The sequence below is a fragment of the Coregonus lavaretus genome (assembly GCF_964263955.1).
Source record: "Coregonus lavaretus genome assembly, contig: HAP1_SCAFFOLD_123, whole genome shotgun sequence".
Lineage (NCBI taxonomy): Eukaryota > Metazoa > Chordata > Actinopteri > Salmoniformes > Salmonidae > Coregonus > Coregonus lavaretus.
The window spans coordinates 821,240-841,092 of NW_028165834.1; the positions used below are offsets into that span (position 1 = coordinate 821,240).

General features: G+C 40.7%; 1 protein-coding gene and 1 long non-coding RNA gene across 2 annotated transcripts; one reads left to right on the top strand and one right to left on the bottom strand.

Moving 5' to 3' along the window:
- Positions 1–1,086: 1,086 nt before the first annotated feature.
- Positions 1,087–6,910, top strand: LOC311115430. Its single transcript, XR_014611258.1, has 2 exons — positions 1,087–1,356; positions 4,284–6,910. It is a non-coding gene; the product is annotated as an uncharacterized lncRNA (long non-coding RNA).
- LOC311115428 (uncharacterized protein) lies at positions 6,835–17,414 on the bottom strand. Its single transcript, XM_084190608.1, has 5 exons — positions 16,941–17,414; positions 12,624–12,849; positions 12,356–12,438; positions 12,174–12,261; positions 6,835–8,943 (listed from the first exon to the last, which is right to left on the bottom strand). The coding sequence occupies exons 1-5, from the start codon at positions 17,112–17,114 to the stop codon at positions 7,319–7,321; spliced, it is 2,196 nt and encodes a 731-aa protein (XP_084046734.1). The 5' UTR covers positions 17,115–17,414; the 3' UTR covers positions 6,835–7,318.
- Positions 17,415–19,853: the final 2,439 nt, after the last annotated feature.

Consider the following 19,853-nt stretch of genomic DNA (forward strand, 5'->3'; position numbering starts at 1 on the left):
TGCGAACCCACAACCTTCTGGCCCGCTGCCCTTTGCACTGTCAATATTCCTGCGTTGCCATATAATGCTTACAGGATGAAGAACAGTTTCTAAAACTGCATATCTAAGGCTCTGGTCTGTCCAAGATGTTATGGTAAACGGTGGACATGTTCTCTGCTATCCACTTTGTTTTATTTATTATTTTGGGTATAGGGGGGGTCAGGGAGGGTTTAGGTAAAATATATTTTGCTGAAGGGAGGGCCATCCATTTTCGTTTCAGGTCCGACTTTCTCCATGTAATTTTTATTATAAATAACATTCACTCCCTTAGACAGCTCTGGAAGCGTTATTTCAAAATACGTTTGTTACTGTCCAAATATGGAGTTTCGCTGAGCAACTTTCTTAATTTACTCCCGTTACGGCCACAACTATGAGTTTACACAAATATTAGCGTCATAACTTTTATTGCAGGACTTTGACTGTGGGAAATCACCTTTCCAGTCAGTCTATTGTGTGTATTGAAGTGGGATGGTGCCCCCAATGCAATTACTAATTAAAATATAGCCACAGTGCGGCTGGCAGGGATGTAGCTCAGTTGGTAGAGCATGGCATTTGCAACGCCAGGGTTGTGGGTTCGATTCCAGTATAAAAAATAAAAATGTATGCACTCACTAACTGTAAGTCGCTCTGGATAAGAGCGTCTGCTAAATGACTAAAATGTAAAATGTAAATGTCACTGAGTAGGCTGATACCCCTTTTCATGGGTGCACATTCCATAGCTTAGGCTGTACAGTGCATATAAGTATGCCCCCAAAGCAATTCTGAATTCAAATACATCGAATACAGCAATTTCACCAAATTAAAATTAACCAATTAAATGTATTTTGATGATTTGATATAAAATTTCAACCTTGTTTAGCATTATGTAGTCCAATTGTGGCATGTTTTCAAAAATGTTTTATTAGTTTGCATTGATTTCAATGAGGGACTTATATTTTGAAAGCGAACCGCGGATTCCACCATTGTTGCTCACGCTAATGTTGTTCACGACATACATGGAGAGCGGAATAGCTAACCAGACAGTGGATAGACGTGCAGCAGCAACAATAAGGATCTTGTGAGATGGGCTTTTTATTTTATTTCACTTTTAATACAAATCTAACCAAAAGCTTAAATTACTACCAGCAAAAGCAGACAAAACTGTTGTGTATAGAATAGCATAGCAGACTTCAGTGGTTTGCAGGCTCTGGTTTTACCCGAACGCCTACTGTTGTGATTCAAAACACTTCAGATAAAATGGCGGAACTTGAAAAAGACGCAGGACTGCCCCAAACAATGCAGGAGAACCGAGATGAAGAGGAGCCGGGCAATTCCATGGTAACAGAATGACGCGGAGACTCCTATTTTTCACTTTAAAAATATGCCAAACAATAACCATTGATTGCAAAGTTAAACAAACAATACAGCGCTATGCACAAGGACTCCTTTAATAGTTTCCACAGAAAATTGTACAAAAACACATTTACTCGAAGAACAGTGCAGATGTAAAGTTTGGTAACAGAATGATGGTAAAATCTCCCTGCGTTTTGTATGTGACAAAATTTTCCTAAAACTTAAATATCTACTCCAAAGTAATATTCAATGATGTCTGCAGAAAGAATGCGTTTGAGCTATGATATGACACCTTGAGTTTGAAAAAAACTATTTTGGTTTTTGAACTACAGTAAGTGAATTGGATTAACACCCGGTAACAGAATGATATCATGGGTCCCAGTCCCTGATCTGTACTATACAGAAATGCTGAATAGACACAAAGGTAGACAAATGTAATATCCTCCTTTGCATGTTTGGGTATTATTCAATAGACTGGCTATTTTATTTAATTTTTTTATTTCACCTTTATTTAACCAGGTAAGCCAGTTGAGAACAAGTTCTCATTTACAACTGCGACCTGGCCAAGATAAAGCAAAGCAGTGCGATAAAAACAACAACACAGAGTTACATATGGGGTAAAACAAAACAAAGTCAAAAATACAACATAAATAAATATATATACAGTGTGTGCAAATGTAGCAAGTTATGGAGGTAAGGCAATAAATAGGCTATAGTGCAAAATAATTACAATTAGTATTAACACTGGAATGATAGATGTGCAAGAGATGATGTGCAAATAGAGATACTGGGGTACAAATGAGCAAATTCAATTACAATATAGGGAGGAGGTAGTTGGGCGGGCTAATTTCAGATGGGCTGTGTACAGGTGCAGTGAGCTGTGTACAGGTGCAGTAAGGTGCTCTGACAACTGATGCTTAAAGTTAGTGAGGGAGATAAGAGTCTCCAGCTTCAGAGATTTTTGCAATTCGTTCCAGTCATTGGCAGCAGAGAACTGAAAGGAATGGCGGCCAAAGGAGGTGTTGGCTTTGGGGATGACCAGTGAGATGTACCTGCTGGAGCGCATACTACGGGTGGGTGTTGCTATGGTGACCAATGAGCTAAGATAAGGCGGGGATTTGCCTAGCAGTGATTTATAGATGGCCTGGAGCCAGTGGGTTTGGCGACGAATATGTAGTGAGGACCAGCCAACAAGAGCGTACAGGTCACAGTAGTGGGTAGTATATGGGGCTTTGGAGACAAAACGGATGGCACTGTGATAGACTACATCCAATTTGCTGAGTAGAGTGTTGGAGGCTATTTTGTAAATGACATCGCCGAAGTCCAGGATCGGTAGGATAGTCAGTTTTACGAGGGCATGTTTGGCAGCATGAGTGAAGGAAGCTTTGTTGCGAAATAGGAAACCGATTCTAGATTTAACTTTGGATTGGAGATTCTTAATGTGAGTCTGGAAGGAGAGTTTACAGTCTAACCAGACATTATTCTTATGAGCTCCCAAACAAAATGAAATTTGGTTGGTCCGGACCAAATCAATCAATTGTATTTTATAAAAGGTCTACCAATCATAGACATCTATGTTTCACAAGTTTGGACATCAGAGTACAGCACAGTAGAGTACAATACAGTAAATAATGTACTCTACAGTACTTACCTATTGTAGAGTACCATACTGTACTGACCTATACCCTACTTTTCTTTACTGTACTGTGCTGTCCAAACTTGTGAAACAGAAGTCTATGATTGGTTCAGATTTGGACTGACCAAATTTCAACTACTTTTCAATGTCCATGGACTTCCGGTGTTGGTAGGTGCTCAGTGGGTGAGAGGGCTGGTTACAGTAAATGGAAAGAGGGGGCACATGGGTAGGTGTCAGTAAGAGCCGGGAGAGGTGACATTAACTGGAGAGGGAAGACAGAGAGGGAGGGGTTGTCCAGATTGTCACACTCTTGCTTTGACCACCACGTGACAGAAAGAAAACAGTTATGAGCTGAACATAACAGTATGCCAGCAGAAGGGAGGACAGTTTGTGACTACTATGAACTCCCATTTTAGCCAATTCAGTTGCAGTCGTTCTGTTACTGATTTTTTTGTCATTCTGTTACCGATTTGGCAACAGAATGATGCACTTTAATTACTTCTGTGAATGTTCATTAGCCTCCCTCTTCATGAGGCAAAGAAATTATAAAATATTTTAAAGATGTGGGTTTTTGGTAACAGAATCCAAGACACTAGGCAATATTTCTTAAACTTACAGAAGGCAAATTGTTTCTGCAAGTCTAAATGTTGATATTAGTTGGCAGGGGTCTTTACTTCAACATTATTGTTTTTATGTATTTCTAATACCTTTTAATACTTTTTCGGCTAGATGTTTTCTAAGACCCCATTTCCATCTGTTTGACCAGAAATCAAAGCCTTTGGCTATTCCAAATTATAGGATGGAAAATGGTTGAAAAATTGATATATTGCTTAATAATAAATCAAAAAAAATACTCAGCTTTATTGGGGACCAAATTTGATGTGCTCCTATGAACTTCACATGCTAGTGCTCATGGGGCTTTTTACATGGAAATGTCCACTACTACTACTGTCAATGAACCTTCTCTAGCCTAGATCACTAGCCTATGCAATCAATATGCTATATCATGGTGATCTCTAGACCTAATGATAAATAAATCATCATTATCATGTTGATACTGCTAGGTATTTCAAATGATTAGACCGAGCTACTACTGTAAAGATGTGTAGACCTCAGTTATTTGTTTAGCTATTTATTGTATATGCTATCTATTCTAATTTGGACTTTAACTAATTAAAAGTAGGCTATTTTATCTATTACAAAATGAATGTTGTTTTAGAGAACACAGATGATACTAGGCCTACTAGTAATTATGACATTTTAAATGTATTTCCAGGCAGAGGAGATGGACATCCCAGAAGACCTGCAAGATGACAACCTGATCGAGCAGGAACACTTCCACAGTTCTAATTATGAGAAGCAAGATGGACATTTGGCAGTTAGGAAGAATGTAATATTAGAACGAACTAAATTCAACCAAAGACAACAAGAAGCAGGAGAGACAGCTGATGATTTTATCACTGCACTTCATTGTTTGTCAGAACATTGCAGTTATGGAGCTCTGCTCAGTGAGATGATAAGAGACAGACTAGTTGCAGGCTTACGTGACAGAAGACTGTCCAAGCAATTACAAATGGACCCAGAACTAACACTGGATAAAGCTGTCACATGCATTCGTCAAACTAAACTTGTGAAAAAGCAACATGACCTGCCAGAGCATACCTTCAAAGTTGCCAGCAACACTGCAAATATAAACAGTGTACTGTCACATCGCAAACAGCAATGCCCAGCCAATTCCCAGTGCCAATCAGAGAAGAAGAATCAAAACTCAGAAAGACCACAACAACCCCAAACAACGCAGAAGAATGAAGAGGAGCCCCTAGATACCGGTGACTTCATTGAGGATTTCAGTCCTGGAGGAGAGAAGCCTCACTACTGTGCCTACTGCGGTAGGAGCTTTCAAAAAGTGAGGGATCTTACAAGACACCAGCAAACACATACTGGAGAGAAGCCTCACCACTGCTCTGATTGCAAAAGAAGTTTTGCTCGATTAGATAATCTTAAATCCCACCAAAAAATACACGCGAAAGACAAACATAATTTTCTCTCCTCTAAATGTGTGGAAAGCTTTGTCCTATTGGAGAAGCTTGAAAAACACCAGCTGGAGAATACCTTCAAAGCTACCAGCAGTGCAGCAAATGTAGACAGTGTGGCTGACCTTGGGAAAAATCAGCAGCCAGAAAGACAACTACCCCAAACAACTCAGGAGAAAAGAGAGAAGCCTCATCATGATACTTCCGATGACCTTATTGTGAGTTCTAATGGAGGTGAGAGGCGTCACCACTGCTCCGACTGTGGGAAGAGCTTTACACGAGTTTATCATCTTAAAAGACACCAACGAACACATACAGGAGAGAAGCCTCATCGCTGCTTTGAATGTGGCAAAAGTTATTCTCAGTCGTATGATCTGAAAATACACCACCAGCGAAAGCATATGAAAGGGAAATACTTCCACTGCAATCATTGTGAAGAACGTTTCTCCAAACCAGAAGATCTGAACACACACATGCATGTACATGCTGGAGAAAAGCCATACCTTTGCCCAGACTGTGGGAAGAGATTCCAGTTGTTAAATGCATTTGAAATGCACCAACAAAAACATACTTTGGGGCTTCTTGAGTGCTCTTATTGTGGTAAAAGCTTTTCTAAAGTGGATAAACTTAAACTACACCAGCGAACACATACGGGAGAGAAACATTTTCACTGCCCTGATTGTGGGAAAAGTTTTACCCGCTCAGATCTTCTGAAAAGTCACCAGAGGACACATAAGAAAGAGGGTGATTGTCCTTACTGTGATAAAAGCTTTTATGAACCGGGAGAACTAAAAATACACATGGAAGTACATAGTCAAGAAAGGCCTCACCTTTGCCCCGACTGTGGGAAGAGATTCAAACTGTTATGGTCTTTGAAAAAGCACCAGCTAAAACACACAGAGAAGATCTCACCACGGGAAAAGCGTCACCACTGTTCCGACTGCGGTAAGAGTTTTACTCGCGGATATCATCTTAAAAGACATAAGGAAACACACACAGGAGAAAAGCCTTACCACTGCTCTAATTGTGACAAAAGCTTTGCAAGACAGGAGAGGCTTAAACAACATCAACTAACACACAAAGAAAAGAAACGTTACCGCTGTTCAAGGTGTGATAAAAGATTTCCTGACATGGCAAAACTAAGATTACACCTTCCAGTACATTCCGTAGACCTGGCACTCCCCTGTTCTGACTGTGGAAAGTGTTTCTTAAACAAGGCAAAGTTTGAAAGACACCAAAAAATACACACTGGAAGTGGAAAAATACCATTCCTCTGCACTGACTGCGGGGAGGGTTTTACAAATTTGCGACAGTTGGAAGAGCACCAGCGAACACACACTGGAGAGAAACCGTACTACTGCATTGATTGCGGGAAGAGTTTTGCACTTGAAAAAACATTTAAGTGTCACAAGAAAGCACACAAGTTCAAACTCTCTGGAGAAAGAGCAGCCTATCCCTGCTCGGAATGTGGAAATACTTTTTCTCGTTCATGTGATGTGATGAGTCATGTGAGAAGGGTCCATAATAAAGAGAGACCTTTCCAGTGCTCCTGTTGTGGGAAAAGATTTTTCCAAAAGAACTCACTCACAATACACATGAGAATGCACACTGGAGAGAAACCGTACCACTGCTCAGAATGTGGACAAAGCTTCTCCCAAATGAACGACAGAAAACGCCACCAGAAGAGGCAACACTCTGGAGAGGAGACTTGATTTCTATGCTACAGTGTGGAAGGCACAGTCACAGATATGCTCAATAAGAAAGACTACAACAGAAACACAAAAATACAATATTGTAACAGTATCACTGTCTTTATTTCAGGTTTATTTTTGTCAAAACCTTGAAACAGTAAAGTTAATTTCCTAAATGACTGCTGTGTAAAAAAAATAAAAAATAAAATAAAAAATAAAAAAAACACCCTCGTAGTTTCTACCCTGCAGAAATGGTATTTGTTAATCCTCCCCTGCACCTAAAGATTCTCATAAAGCCAGACAATCAAATAGTAAATTATTTGTCCAATTAAACTACCCAAAAAGGCTATTTCAAAAAACAAAGAGTGTAGTTAATATATGGATTTGTCTATTAGAACGAAAGCGTCACTGAACAATGAATATTAGGGATGTGATCATCACAGTATAGAAATAATTTACATGCCAAGATTATGGAATAATTTGGGAAATCCACTCATTAAAAAAAACATCAAGGTCTTTCAGTATTCAGACTCATACACATTTCACTCAAGTTATTCGATGTCCAAGTTATTCAGGTTGCAACATCATCATTTCCTACTTCTGAAAGTGCGATCAGAAGATTTGCGATAGCTACCGACACAGTTGTGCTTTTTGAAGTGTCTTGAATCAGAAAAGCCTTTCCCACATTTCTCGCAGGAGTATGGCCTGACTCCTGTGTGCACTTGCATGTGGGTTTTGACATGATTGGCTTGTCTGAATCGTGTCCCACAGACCTCACAGCTGAAAGGCTTCTCTCCCGTGTGGACTCGCTCATGCCTTTTAAGATTACCGATAAATCCGAAAGTCTTCCCACAATCATTGCACTTGTGTGGTTTCTCACCTGTATGGATCAGCTCATGTATCTTAAGAGATTGTTTTGTAATAAATCGTTTTCCACAACAACCACAAGCATTGGGCTTCTCTCCAGTGTGTAATTTCTGGTGATAGTCAAAAGTAACTTTATGGAGAAAAGTCTTTCCGCATGTGGAACAAGTGTATATGTTTTCTCCTGTGTGAATTCTTCCATGTGTTTTCAGAGAACCGATGGAGCTGAAGCCCTTCAAACATATCTCACAGCTGAAGGGTTTTGGTTGGTCGGTTTGTTTTTGTTGGTTGGCCTTGTTCTTTCTGGTTCTTGAGTGCCCCTCTCCATTAGCCACGTGTGATAGCTTGTGAATTCTCAGTTGATAATTGTAAAGATACGTCTTTCCACATATGTCACACATAAATGGTTTTAATGCCCCATGAACTAGCATGTGAGCTTTTAAATTGGTGGACTGAATGTAAGTCTTTCCACACACCTCACATTTGTACGGCCTCTTCTTCGTGTGAATTCGATGGTGTCGCGTAAGGTTTTCCTTAAAGCTGAAAGTAGCTTCACATATTTCACATCTAAATGGCTTCTCCCCTGTGTGAACTACCTGGTGCTCCTGCAATTCGGCAGGACGCCAAAAGGTCTTGTCACACTGGGAGCATGGGTGTGGGCGTTCTGTACGTTCCATATGTACAGATCTAATATGCGTTTTCAGGTTTTGAGATATACTGAAATTCTTTCCACACATAGTACAGCTGTATGGTTTTTCACCTGTGTGAACTCTCTGGTGTACGTCAAGCATGGACTTTGATGTGAAACCCCGTCCACAAGTGAGGCAGTTGAACGGTTTCACCTCTGCATGAACAAACTCATGTGATTTCAGATTTGTCTTACTACCGAATTTCTTTCCGCAAACGTTGCAACTGAAAGGTTTCTCTTTTGAGTGAGTTTGCATGTGTTGAGTCAGCATGCAGTTCAGGCGGAAGGTTTTCGCACAAATGTCACACTTAAAGGGCCCCTTCGGTTTATTGTGGACTGCTATATGGCGTTTCAACAGACAGTTCGCGTGGAAGGTTTTCTCACATATGTCACACTTGAAGGGTTTCTTTGGTTTGGAAATGCTCTGCTGTATTCCGTGGCTTTCGTTTTCTGTGGATCCTGTCCCATTAGCAGTACTGCTGATTGTCTCTTTTTCATGGCTGTCTCTCCCGCTGTCGGTTTCCTCTGGAACAACAGTTCTCATAGGTTCATCCTTGGATTCAGTGTCTCTAAATGAGGGCTTTGTATTCAGTCCACTTGAGTCTCCCACAGAGAGAAGAAGAGAAGTCTCTGTCGGTTTACTGTAAGCCTCCGCATCACCTACAGATGAGAGGAATATACAGGCATTATGCTACAGTAAATGACTGGTTTGACAGCCATCTTTCAATACAACACAAAATTGTACCAGTAACAACTGTATGGCTGTGTCCCAAATTGCACCCCTATATAGTGAATAGGGTGCAGGGTTCGACTTACATGGCTGCCCGCTGGTCCGGGGAGGTTTTGGAAACAATCCGGGCTAGTCAATCATCCATGTCAGTGGCCCGCTTGGGCCAGTGAATTTGTTTTTGTACAATGCCATTTTCAATCTAGGCTAATTGATGAAAAAAACGGACAAATTCCTGAAGATTTAGCACACTGTGCCACACACTGCCTACTTTGAGCGGAATATCACCGGGCAGCAAGAACGAGCAGCTTTTAAACAACTGGTTGTCGAGCAGTCTGGAGCAGCTCACAGAAGAGCGGTAGGCATAGGAAAGTGGTAGAAAATAGGTTTCAAGTTATGATATCTAGCCTACCAGTAAATGCCAAGGCAAGAATGGGTGGGTATGCAAACTAGGTATTTAAAAAGTTTGGTCCGAGGTCTTGGTTGAACGGTCCGAAGTGGACAGATTCAAAAAATGTATTTAACTTATTCGAAAATGTGTTTAATTGCACTAGTTTCTCATAATTCATGAATAGAAAATAATGCATCAGTGATTTGTATTTCCTGCAATTTTCTGAAGTAATGCCTGTGTATGTTGTTTAGCCATTTAGCATGCCGAAACAGTCATTTAAAGGCCTTCCCCAAAAAACGTCCCAATTAAATGTTGACTGCAAAGTAGGCCTGCCTGGCAGAATGATACAGTGGGGAAAAAAAGTATTTAGTCAGCCACCAATTGGGCAAGTTCTCCCACTTAAAAAGATGAGAGAGGCCTGTAATTTTCATCATAGGTACACGTCAACTATGATTTTTTTAAATGGGATTTTTTTCTCTCCAGAAAATCACATTGTAGGATTTTTTATGAATTTATTTGCAAATTATGGTGGAAAATAAATATTTGGTCAATAACAAAAGTTTCTCAATACTTTGTTATATACCCTTTGTTGGCAATGACACAGGTCAAACGTTTTCTGTAAGTCATCACAAGGTTTTCAGACACTGTTGCTGGTATTTTGGCCTATTCCTCCATGCAGATCTCCTCTAGAGCAGTGATGTTTTGGGGCTGTCGCTGGGCAACACAGACTTTCAACTCCCTCCAAAGATTTTCTATGGGGTTGAGATCTGGAGACTGGCTAGGCCACTCCAGGACCTTGAAATGCTTCTTACGAAGCCACTCCTTCGTTGCCCGGGCGGTGTGTTTGGGATCATTGTCATGCTGAAAGACCCAGCCACGTTTCATCTTCAATGCCCTTGCTAATGGAAGGAGGTTTTCACTCAAAATCTCACGATACATGGCCCCATTCATTCTTTCCTTTACACGGATCAGTCGTCCTGGTCCCTTTGCAGAAAAACAGCCCCAAAGCATGATGTTTCCACCCCCATGCTTCACAGTAGGTATGGTGTTCTTTGGATGCAACTCAGCATTCTTTGTCCTCCAAACACGACGAGTTGAGTTTTTACCAAAAAGTTATATTTTGGTTTCATCTGACCATATGACATTCTCCCAATCCTCTTCTGGATCATCCAAATGCACTCTAGCAAACTTCAGACGGGCCTGGACATGTACTGGCTTAAGCAGGGGGACACGTCTGGCACTGCAGGATTTGAGTCCCTGGCGGCGTAGTGTGTTACTGATGGTAGGCTTTGTTACTTTGGTCCCAGCTCTCTGCAGGTCATTCACTAGGTCCCCCCGTGTGGTTCTGGGATTTTTGCTCACCGTTCTTGTGATCATTTTGACCCCACGGGGTGAGATCTTGCGTGGAGCCCCAGATCGAGAGAGATTATCAGTGGTCTTGTAGGTCTTCCATTTCCTAATAATTGCTCCCACAGTTGATTTCTTCAAACCAAGCTGCTTACCTATTGCAGATTCAGTCTTCCCAGCCTGGTGCAGGTCTACAATTTTGTTTCTGGTGTCCTTTGACAGCTCTTTGGTCTTGGCCATAGTGGAGTTTGGAGTGTGACTGTTTGAGGTTGTGGACAGGTGTCTTTTATACTGATAACAAGTTCAAACAGGTGCCATTAATACAGGTAACGAGTGGAGGACAGAGGAGCCTCTTAAAGAACAAATTACAGGTCTGTGAGAGCCAGAAATCTTACTTGTTTGTAGGTGACCAAATACTTATTTTCCACCATAATTTGCAAATAAATTCATTAAAAATCCTACAATGTGATTTTCTGGGAAAAAAAATCTCTATTTGTCTGTCATATTGGACGTGTACCTATGATGAAAATTACAGGCCTCTCTCATCTTTTTAAGTGGAAGAACATGCACAATTGGTGTCTGACTAAATATTTGTTTCCCCCCCTGTATATCAATCAGGTGGGCATTTTTTTTAGCAAACTCTGCAATCACATGTACACCAGAGGAGGACGGCTCATAATCATGGCCGGAACGGAGCGAATGAAATGGCATCAAACACATGAAAACCATGTGTTTGATATCATTCCATTCCAGCCATTACTACAAGCCTGTCCTCCCCAATTAAGGTGCCACCAACCTCCTGTGATGTACACTATACATTGTACAATAGGCTACAGAAACACTGCTAGCCAAACACAAAGGCCTCCCCTAATAAAAAATTAATACAAAATAAATCCCAGACCTCAAAAGTGGTCTATTGTTGTGGTTTAAGCATGGTTGTGTACTTGGAACATCCAATTTTGTTGTTTTTCCCTAAAAAAGGCGTGATTTTGAGAGTGAAAACATGAAAAAACTAACTCAGAAACCTGGAAAAACTAAACCTGGAAAACAGAATTCGGCTCAAATGTTATTACATTTACAGGGCCCTACAACTGTAGCCTGCTGGCTGTTAAAAATCGCTAAAAATAACAACCTTTTTTTTTTTTTTAGATTGTGCCAAGGTTTTATTTTTTCCCTCCAAACAATCAATGTAAAAATGACATTGTCAAGTTAAAATGTAATTGTTTGGATATGGAGGGTAGGTTATTATAAGCTCAGTCCGCAAATGAAAAATAAAATCACCTGCTATTAAATTATGCGCGCATCATCCGCTTTCCTGTAAGATCTTGGCCCGGGCCAGTAGCTTTCAGTTGGCACAGCAAATACCTGAATGTCAAGCCCTGGGGTGCCATTTAGGACTGAACACATGTTTCTTTGGGATATTACCTTCAATGACTGATGTTTTAGTGCCTGATTTCATCGCAATCCTCTCCTTCACAGGGTCGGTGCTACAGCCTGTATTTCCCTCAGTAGTCTAGAATGGAGGAGAGGCATTAATATACACAGACATTTTACAGATTTATTAAAATCATACACACAAAATGAACATAACAGTTACAAGAACATACCTCTTCCCGTACGATGACAGTGTTTACTTGACTGACATCTCCAATGCTGAGCAATGCTGAGGCCACTGTGTTTGTCTTCACATCTTAAATAACAAGCAGAAAAAAACTTTACAAGTCGAATTTCCTTTGCGTTGAACAACATTGTGCTGTTGTGCATCACATCCCTTTACAAACAGGTGGAAGACAAAAACTACCAGTACAAGCAAACCATACATCTTTCCTTTGCTATAGTCAATAGACAGTGATTAGTTGCTGGGCCCACACTCACCAACTGGTTTAATTTTAAAGATCTTTCCATTGTGCAGAATATGGGTTGGTCTTTTCGGTTCTTCTCGCCCCTCAACCATCCCCTTCAGATCTTTATCCATCTGCTCCACCTTGATCTTCAGTTTCTCATTTTCATTTTGTAAAGCAGCAGAGACCTCTAGGAATAGTCTGCAGATTTTACGAACAGCCTCCTTTGTCAACAGGTGCATTATGGTGCCAAGCTGTTTCTAGAGAGAGATTGAAGTATGTTAGAATGAAGCTAACTAAGTTGCTCCTTAACTTTATTTGCTAGTTTCCTTTGCCATTTATACTTCACTGGCCCAGATACTAGACTTTAAATTCGAGCAGCACGGCACCTGTATTGCAAGGCTGATTAGCTAGGACAAACAGGTGTGAAACATAGACAGGTGTATGCACAAAGCGAGAACATAACATGTAATACATTTTTTATTTTGATTTGGGGAGGGGGTAGCAACTCACAACTGGATTGAATACTTTATTGTGCAGTGTTCGGTAATGAAAGGGATGCCGATTTAATAAAAACTGTCTAGGGCTATACCTTCTGACGTGGGACACGTCGCTAAACAGGTACAGACTTCTGTCAAACGGATTGATAATGACATGCCAACCTCGTATTTGAAGTCTAGTATATAAAAGTTCTCATATCTGGGCTATTTATACACAGACCCTACTTGAAAACCAAATATACCAGAATATCAACTCTGTGCGCGTCAGTGAAATGGTTTGAAAGTGTACCTCAATCCAGGCATGGAAGGTGTCGACGTAGATTCAGAAAGTAAACAGCATAGGCTGACCAATTATTTTGACCAATCACATCAGATCTTTTTCAGAGCTTATGTGATTGTTCAAAATACCAACTAGTGAAAAAAAATATCAGAATTGGGCTGCCTGTGTAAACGCAGCCATAGTGGGTCAATTTCCGTAACAACTAAGAGCGTTTAAGCGTGAGGCTCAACTTCTCCTGTTTTGGTCCCGTGGCTACCACGCAATAACAGCGTGAAGCGAACTTGTGCACATGCGCAGATTCTGTGTGTGACTGTGACAGCGAAGTGCTGCATCTCAATATCTGCGGTTATGCTTGAGGCAACGTCATTTCGCTGAGTCTACCTTTAATAACTAGCAGTATTTAAAATCTTCTCAATTTGCTGTCATTTCTTGTGGGACAGCGACACCTTCCATGTCTGGATAGAGGAACGTTTTCAAATAGTTTCACTTGAACATCACCAAGGATCACGTGTTGCCAAATATATGTTAATTACGACTAGAAGGAGAGAATTCCTTCTAAATGTAATGTTATGGCTAGGTTGATGACACAGGTAACGCCTGGGATGTATTCATTAGTCGCAGACCGTAGCAACAAACGCTGTGCAACGGAAACAGTTTACTCCAAACCGTTTTGCAACGAAAACAACAGTTTCAATTTATCAAATTCGGGTAGGTCCCTCCCCGTTTGGTTCTGTTTGCTTCGCTTTGGCTCCTAGAGTAAACAGTTTCCGTTTGCAACAGGCCAAACGTTTTCCTATGGTCTGCGACCAATGAATACCCCCTAGGGTGTATTTACTAGAGACCAAACGAACCAAATGGAAGCCAACAGAAGGAAACAGTACAAAACGGGGAGGGACCAATGACGTATAGAAACCCTGTACAGCTGACACTATGTCTTAGCCAATAAGAGCCTTTGAAGTCACCGGGCCGCCATTATCATACTCCTCCTTTCGGAGCTTTGATTAATGGAAGTGAATCAGGGAAAAACTATATCCCCACATTAAAAAACCGTGGCAACAACGCACGGATATGGATGCAGCAAGCACCAATTCAAGGGATGTGGGAAAACATTTCAGTATCTAAATGATTTGTGTAGAAAATTTACTTTTTGGTCTATTTTGACAGCTTGTGGTACTGTGTAACCATAGCAATGCATGTAAGCAAATGTCTGTGTATGATAACTAGCTTACAAAACGATAACCCAATGTTGTTGTTATTAAGCACGGATGAAGTGGTGATGTGTGTACAATTTAACTGCTGTTCTTATGGATTTTCTAACAGTGCTTTCACAACTGTTGAACAAATATTGTGCATTGACAATGAATGTAGTTTACATTTACATTTTACATTTTAGTCATTTAGCAGACGCTCTTATCCAGAGCGACTTACAGGAGCAATTAGGGTTAAGTGCCTTGCTTAAGGGCACATCGACAGATTTTTCACCTAGTCGGCTCGGGGATTAGAACCAGCGACCTTTCGGTTACTGGCACAACGCTCTTACCCACTAAGCTACTAAGCAGCCAGCCTAGTACTACATGACATGATATACACTACCAGTCAAAAGTTTGGACACACCTACTCATTCAAGGGTTTCTATATTTTTACATTGTAGAATAATAGTGAAGATATCAAAACTATGAAATGACACATATGGAATCAAGTAGTAACCAAAAAAAGTGTTAAATCAAAATATATTTTATATTTGAGATTCTTCAAATAGCCACCCTTTGCCTTTATGACAGCTTTGCACACTCTTGGCATTCTCTCAACCAGCTTCATGAGGTAGTCACCTGGAATGCATTTCAATTAACAGGTGTGCCTTCTTAAAAGTTAATTTGTGAAATGTCTTTCCCTCTTAATGCATTTGAGACAATCAGTTGTGTTGTGACAAGGTAGGGCTGGTATACAGAAGATAGCCCTATTTGGCAAAAGACCAAGTCCATATTATGGCAAGAACAGCTCAAATAAGCAAAGAGAAACGACAGTCCATCATTACTTTAAGACATGAAGGTCAGTCAATACTGAAAAATTCAAGAACTAAAGTTTCTTCAAGAGCAGTCGCAAAAACCATCAAGCGTTATGATGAAACTTGCTCTCATTAGGACCGCCACAAGAATGGAAGACCCAGAGTTACCTCTGCTGCAGAGGATAAGTTCATTAGAGAGTTACCAGCCTCAGAAATTGCAGCCCAAATAAATGCTTGACAGAGTTCAAGTCACAGACACATCAACATCAACTGTTCAGAAGGGACTGTGTGAATCAGGCCTTCATGGTCGAATTGCTGCAAAGAAACCACTACTAAAGGACACCAATAAGAAGAAGAGACCTGCTTGGGCCAAGAAACATGGACATTAGACTGGTGGAAATTTGTCCTTGGTCTGGAGTCCAAATTTGAGATTTTTGGTTCCAACCGCCGTGTCTTTGTGAGACGCGGTGTGGGTGAACGGATGATATCCGTATGTGTAGTTCCCACCGTAAAGCTTGGAGGAGGAGGTGTTATGGTGCCTTGCTGGTGACACTGTCTGTGATCTATTTAGAATTCAAGGCACACTTAACCAGCATGGCTACCACAGCATTCTGCAGCGATACGCCATCCCATCTGGTTTGGGCTTAGTGGGACTATCATTTGTTTTTCAACAGGACAATGACCCAACACACCTCCAGGCTGTGTAAGGGCTATTTTACCAAGAAGGAGAGTGATGGAGTGCTGCATCAGATGGCCTGGCCTCCACAATCCCCCGACCTCAACCCAATTGAGATGGTTTGGGATGAGTTGGACTGCAGAGTGAAGGAAAAGCAGCCAACAAGTGCTCAGCATATGTGGGAACTCCTTCAAGACTGTTGGAAAAGCATTCCAGGTGAAGCTGGTTGAGAGAATGCTAAGAGTGTGCAAAGCTGTCATAAAAGGCAAAGGGTGGCTATTTGAAGAATCTCAAATATAAAATATATTTATTTGTTTAACACTTTTTTTGGTTACTACATGATTCCATATGTGTTATTTCATAGTTTTATGTCTTCACTATTATTCTACAATGTAGAAAAACCCTTGAATGAGTGTGTGTGTCCAAACTTTTGACTGGTACTGTATGCAAAAAGGCCATCAGTGAACCCAGAGTGTTTTACAGTCTGAGTGAACCATCTCGTAGGTTTATTGTACTAAGAAACATTTATTGTACTTGACTCTTGCAATTTCTTTGTACTGGCTTCATTGGGGGAGTAACTTTACACCAGATTGATCTTCAAATGGTCAGCATTATGGGATCATGCATTCACTTCTCCAGCTTTACATTATAGTAATCAACACTGTGTTGCTTTGTAGGGTAGAGGAGTGAGCTACATGTTTATTTCAACAGCTACTGGTTTTGGAAGATCCTTAATTTATCTTAATTACAGACACTGTAATACATATATTTTTTTAACAATACACCCCTGGTGTAATTGGGGCAGTCAGACTCACAAGATCCAAACTAACGCTAGTTAATTAGCTAAACAAACAATGACAATCTCTGTAAGATTGAACAACGTTGCTCACCTTTTCCCGCAGGTTACTTGGGTTTGTCGCCACGATTGATTCCTTTTCCAAAAACAGTTGGCTAATTTCTACTACCGCCGTCTCAACGACAAAAGCCATAATCGATGTTGTTTCTGTCTCAAAAATATTGTGAGTGTTAAGGCTAGACATTTTGTCCTTGTTAAGCAACTTCATGCAGTAACTTTATGTAGATATTTGACTTCGTAACCTAGGGCTAACGTTAAGCTAGCTAACGTTAAGCTAGCTACAGTAGCTAGCTAGCTACTAGCTATTTTAGTTTTTAGTACACAATCGTCGCGCGACCTTTTTTCGTCCAGGTTTTAAAGATAAACCAATAACCGTCTTCTGTGTGAATTCAAACGATAAACACGGTATCGTTTGTCCTGTTTAAAGTTGTTTAATCTTTGGCATTTTGTAGGACAACGCTCTCTGACGTAGCCATGATAACAACATGTGTGTGTCGTAAACAACAATAGTGGAATCCGCGGTTCGCCTTCAGAATAAAAGTCCTCAATTGAAACTGATGCAAACCGATGCAAATAGTGAAAACATGCCACAATTGGACTAGATAATGCTAAACAAGTTTGGAATGTTGTAATATAAATTAATCAAAAGACAATTATTGGTTAATTTGAATCAATTTAAATTGCACTGTGGATGTATTTCATTTCAGAATTGCATTGGGGGCATACTTATATGCAGTGGCGATTTTAGCAGCGATTTTAGCATGGAAATCTTGGTGGGGCAAAAAGTAAATAACAATTGGGATGCATGCACAACCACAACACAACACTAAACAATACAGTAATTGCACTATAACAGTGACAAACGGTGCCCACAAACTGTTAGTGCCAACATAAAGCTGTTCCAACAGCAGAGTCCCAACAGTAGTCCACCTTACCACTGCTACACCTCACTATCAGTGGAGCCTTGTCTGGCAGCGAAGCAGTTCATTCAGCCTCATTTACTGCCTTTAAAAAAAAACATAGCTGATATGGCTGACTTGCTAAAACAAATGTAGTTTCTACTGACAATTGAGATGTACAAACAATGGCATAAGGGAACGACAAGCGGATAAGAGGCAATTCATAATTTCGATTAAGACATTAATGAGCGAGCTAGGATGGACGTAATCAATATAACTATTTGTTCAGCACTTTTGAAATGTACAGCGACAGAATTCAGAACATGGGCTGTTCTTACAGTGTTCTACCTGTACACCAAGTCAGAACCGTAGGATAAATAAAGGGGGCATATAAGCAGACAATGAAAGCTCTTACAATATTCGATGATTACATTTCTCTAAAACAGGTTATAGGCTACATGTGCACCACCAAGTTAGAACAGTAGGCGAAATTAAGAGGGGAAAATAGACCAAATTATTAGGGTGAGGCACATGGGCTACTAACAGCTTACTACACAACATACACTTAGTATTACTTTCTTTGCTACAGTATACATATCTCCCTGGCATATTACATAATTTATGCATTTTTGGACTCACCTTGTTGTGCTGTGCTCACTTGAACAGAAAGGTGGCACGGCGGTCCTTCGTGGGAAAATGTTGTCATCAAACTTTGTCATCAAAGTCTGGCATTCTCTGGATTTATGGTGCTTTCAAGACAACTTGAATCATGATGACGTCAGTGATCTTCAGGTCGTAGCTCTAGAAAGAGCCCCAAATTCCCGACTTACAATTCCGAGTTGGATGACCGTTCAAAACGTATTTTCCCAGTCGGAGCTAGTTTTTTCCCCGAGTTCCCAGTTGTCTTGAACTCACTGAAGTCAGATTTCCCAGTTCCGAGTTAACAGTTGTTTTGAGCGCGGCAGTAATCATGCTGGATTGACAGCATGGCCAATGTTGAATGTTTATAATTTTCAGCTTGGAAAAGAGACCCTTAAACACAGACTTGGGACCACACAGCCACTCCACTGAATAGCAGGTTAGTGATTGCTTTGCAATGCTTGCAGTTAGCCACTGATTCCTTCCAAACCACTCATTTTTGAATATGTGATTTCCAACTTGTTGTGTAATGTTTATGTCCAATGGTTGATGAGCACCGATACTTTTTATCTATAATTTCTCTTCATATGACAAGGATTAAAAAGGATTTGCCAGTAGATTGTCGACTTGATTCATGATGATGACTGCTAGCTAAGATTGTGAAAGTATGATGTTGACATGATCAGTCCAATCAAAGCTACGGTAGATATAACGTGATTTAACATCATTTCATCTGTGGCCAATGACCTTGAGCCTTCTTGAATGGGCACTTCTAATGTAACTCTATGGCAGCACCCAAGGAGCTTGAATTTTTAAACTCTACCCTTAGATTTGGCGGCGACGTAGTGTCCCCATGAGTGACAGAACACTGAGCCAATGACGGCGCAACTAGAGAACATTACCAACCCCTACGCTCCGTATTTTCCACTGGCTGCCCCACCACCACAGAAAGCGCTGAGATAGGGCCCCGTGTAGCTCAGTTGGTTGCGGGTTCGTTTCCCACGTGGGGCCAGTATGAAAATGTATGTACTCACTAACTGTAAGTCGCTCTGGATAAGAGCGTCTGCTAAATGACTAAAATGTAAATGTATAGGCTGAAACACCTGCATTTTGGAGCTGCCTTACTCAAGAAAGCAAAAAAGAGACCATGTTTGTATGCGGCTTTATTAACTCAATTGTTATTTATTAATTTTTTTACATTGTTTGCAAACTGATATGTGACACATATTAATGCCAAAAGAACATGCAAAACAGGCAACCCCCCCAAAGAAAATTCTGCCCCACCTGCCCTGAATGACGGGTCACCACTGCTTATATGCACCTTACAGCCTAACCTATGGATTGTGCACCCATGAAATGTATCAGCCTACTCTCAGTGACACCCACAGATAACAACTATGTAGAGTTCA